Here is a 974-nt window from a genome sequence, read left to right on the forward strand (position 1 = left end):
ATTTAAACTCACAAACCAGGTTAAAAATCCATTTAAGGAATTATTCCATATTATTTCCAAATTATTTACACTACGAATTAATTATTTAAAGTCCAGATTAATTATTTAAAATATATACGAGAATATGTTCCAGTTAAAGCAAGATAACATTAAGGCGCGCATAAAGCATCATAAAGGACCTAAAACTTCATATGCGAGATTATTTCGGTTAGTATATCTTATACAAAGTATTTTGGAATTATTCAGGGCAAAACTAGCCATTTCTTAATTAATTAGAAGTATTTGGAATTATTTGGAAGCACTTAAGCACTATTCACAACGCCTATGAATTATTTAAGGTGTAGACACACTCGCATATAAAGATTTGGGTTAATTTCTCAATATTTTGAATTATTTCGGCAAAAGGATTAATTATTTGATAAAAGACTAATTATTTAGAGTCACAGTGAATTATTTAAGAATTGTTTAACGATAAAAGAATTATTTCTAACACCTGATTGGTTCCCCCGTGCGTGGAGGGCCTTGTCGCGGCACGGGGGCTCACCCGGGGCTTTCTATGAGAGTCCCGGGTGCCAACACTCCACAGTACGGAGTCCCTCGCTAAATAGAGGGACTCTGTACGCCAGGGTCCGGCATCCCAAGGACCCTCCATGCTCCTCGGAGCATGGAGGGTCTGGAGGAACCATCCTTAGCAGGATGGGGAATCACTACGCCGGTAGGAGAAGGTAACTCTGACTTCAAATCCCAGTGACTCAGCACCGATAGAGGGTGGACTGCTCCCTTCCGAGAGCGGAGTGGTAGACGTCCACCACGGCCCCCGGGCCCGCGTGGAGCCCTCCCCTTCCCCCTTGGGGGATGGGGTGGTTCCCTCGCGGTACCGGGGACTGGAGCGACGACGCAGTAATATAGCTGCAGGCGGGCTCTGTCTTAGGACATCGAGCCCACGCCACTGGGGAAGCGAATGCCTGGTGGGG

At 44.9% G+C, this 974-nt stretch overlaps 1 protein-coding gene across 1 annotated transcript in view; it reads left to right on the top strand.

Moving 5' to 3' along the window:
- Window positions 1–664: 664 nt before the first annotated feature.
- LOC108770341 (uncharacterized) overlaps window positions 665–974 on the top strand; it is a 3,885-nt gene continuing 3,575 nt past the window's right edge. Inside the window, exon 1 of the mRNA XM_018521889.1 lies at window positions 665–725. Within this exon, the coding sequence (XP_018377391.1) occupies window positions 665–725 (61 nt within the window). The remainder of the gene's footprint in view (window positions 726–974) is intronic.

Source organism: Trachymyrmex cornetzi, unplaced genomic scaffold (genome assembly GCF_001594075.2).
Source record: "Trachymyrmex cornetzi isolate Tcor2-1 unplaced genomic scaffold, Tcor1.1 scaffold125, whole genome shotgun sequence".
NCBI lineage: Eukaryota > Metazoa > Arthropoda > Insecta > Hymenoptera > Formicidae > Trachymyrmex > Trachymyrmex cornetzi.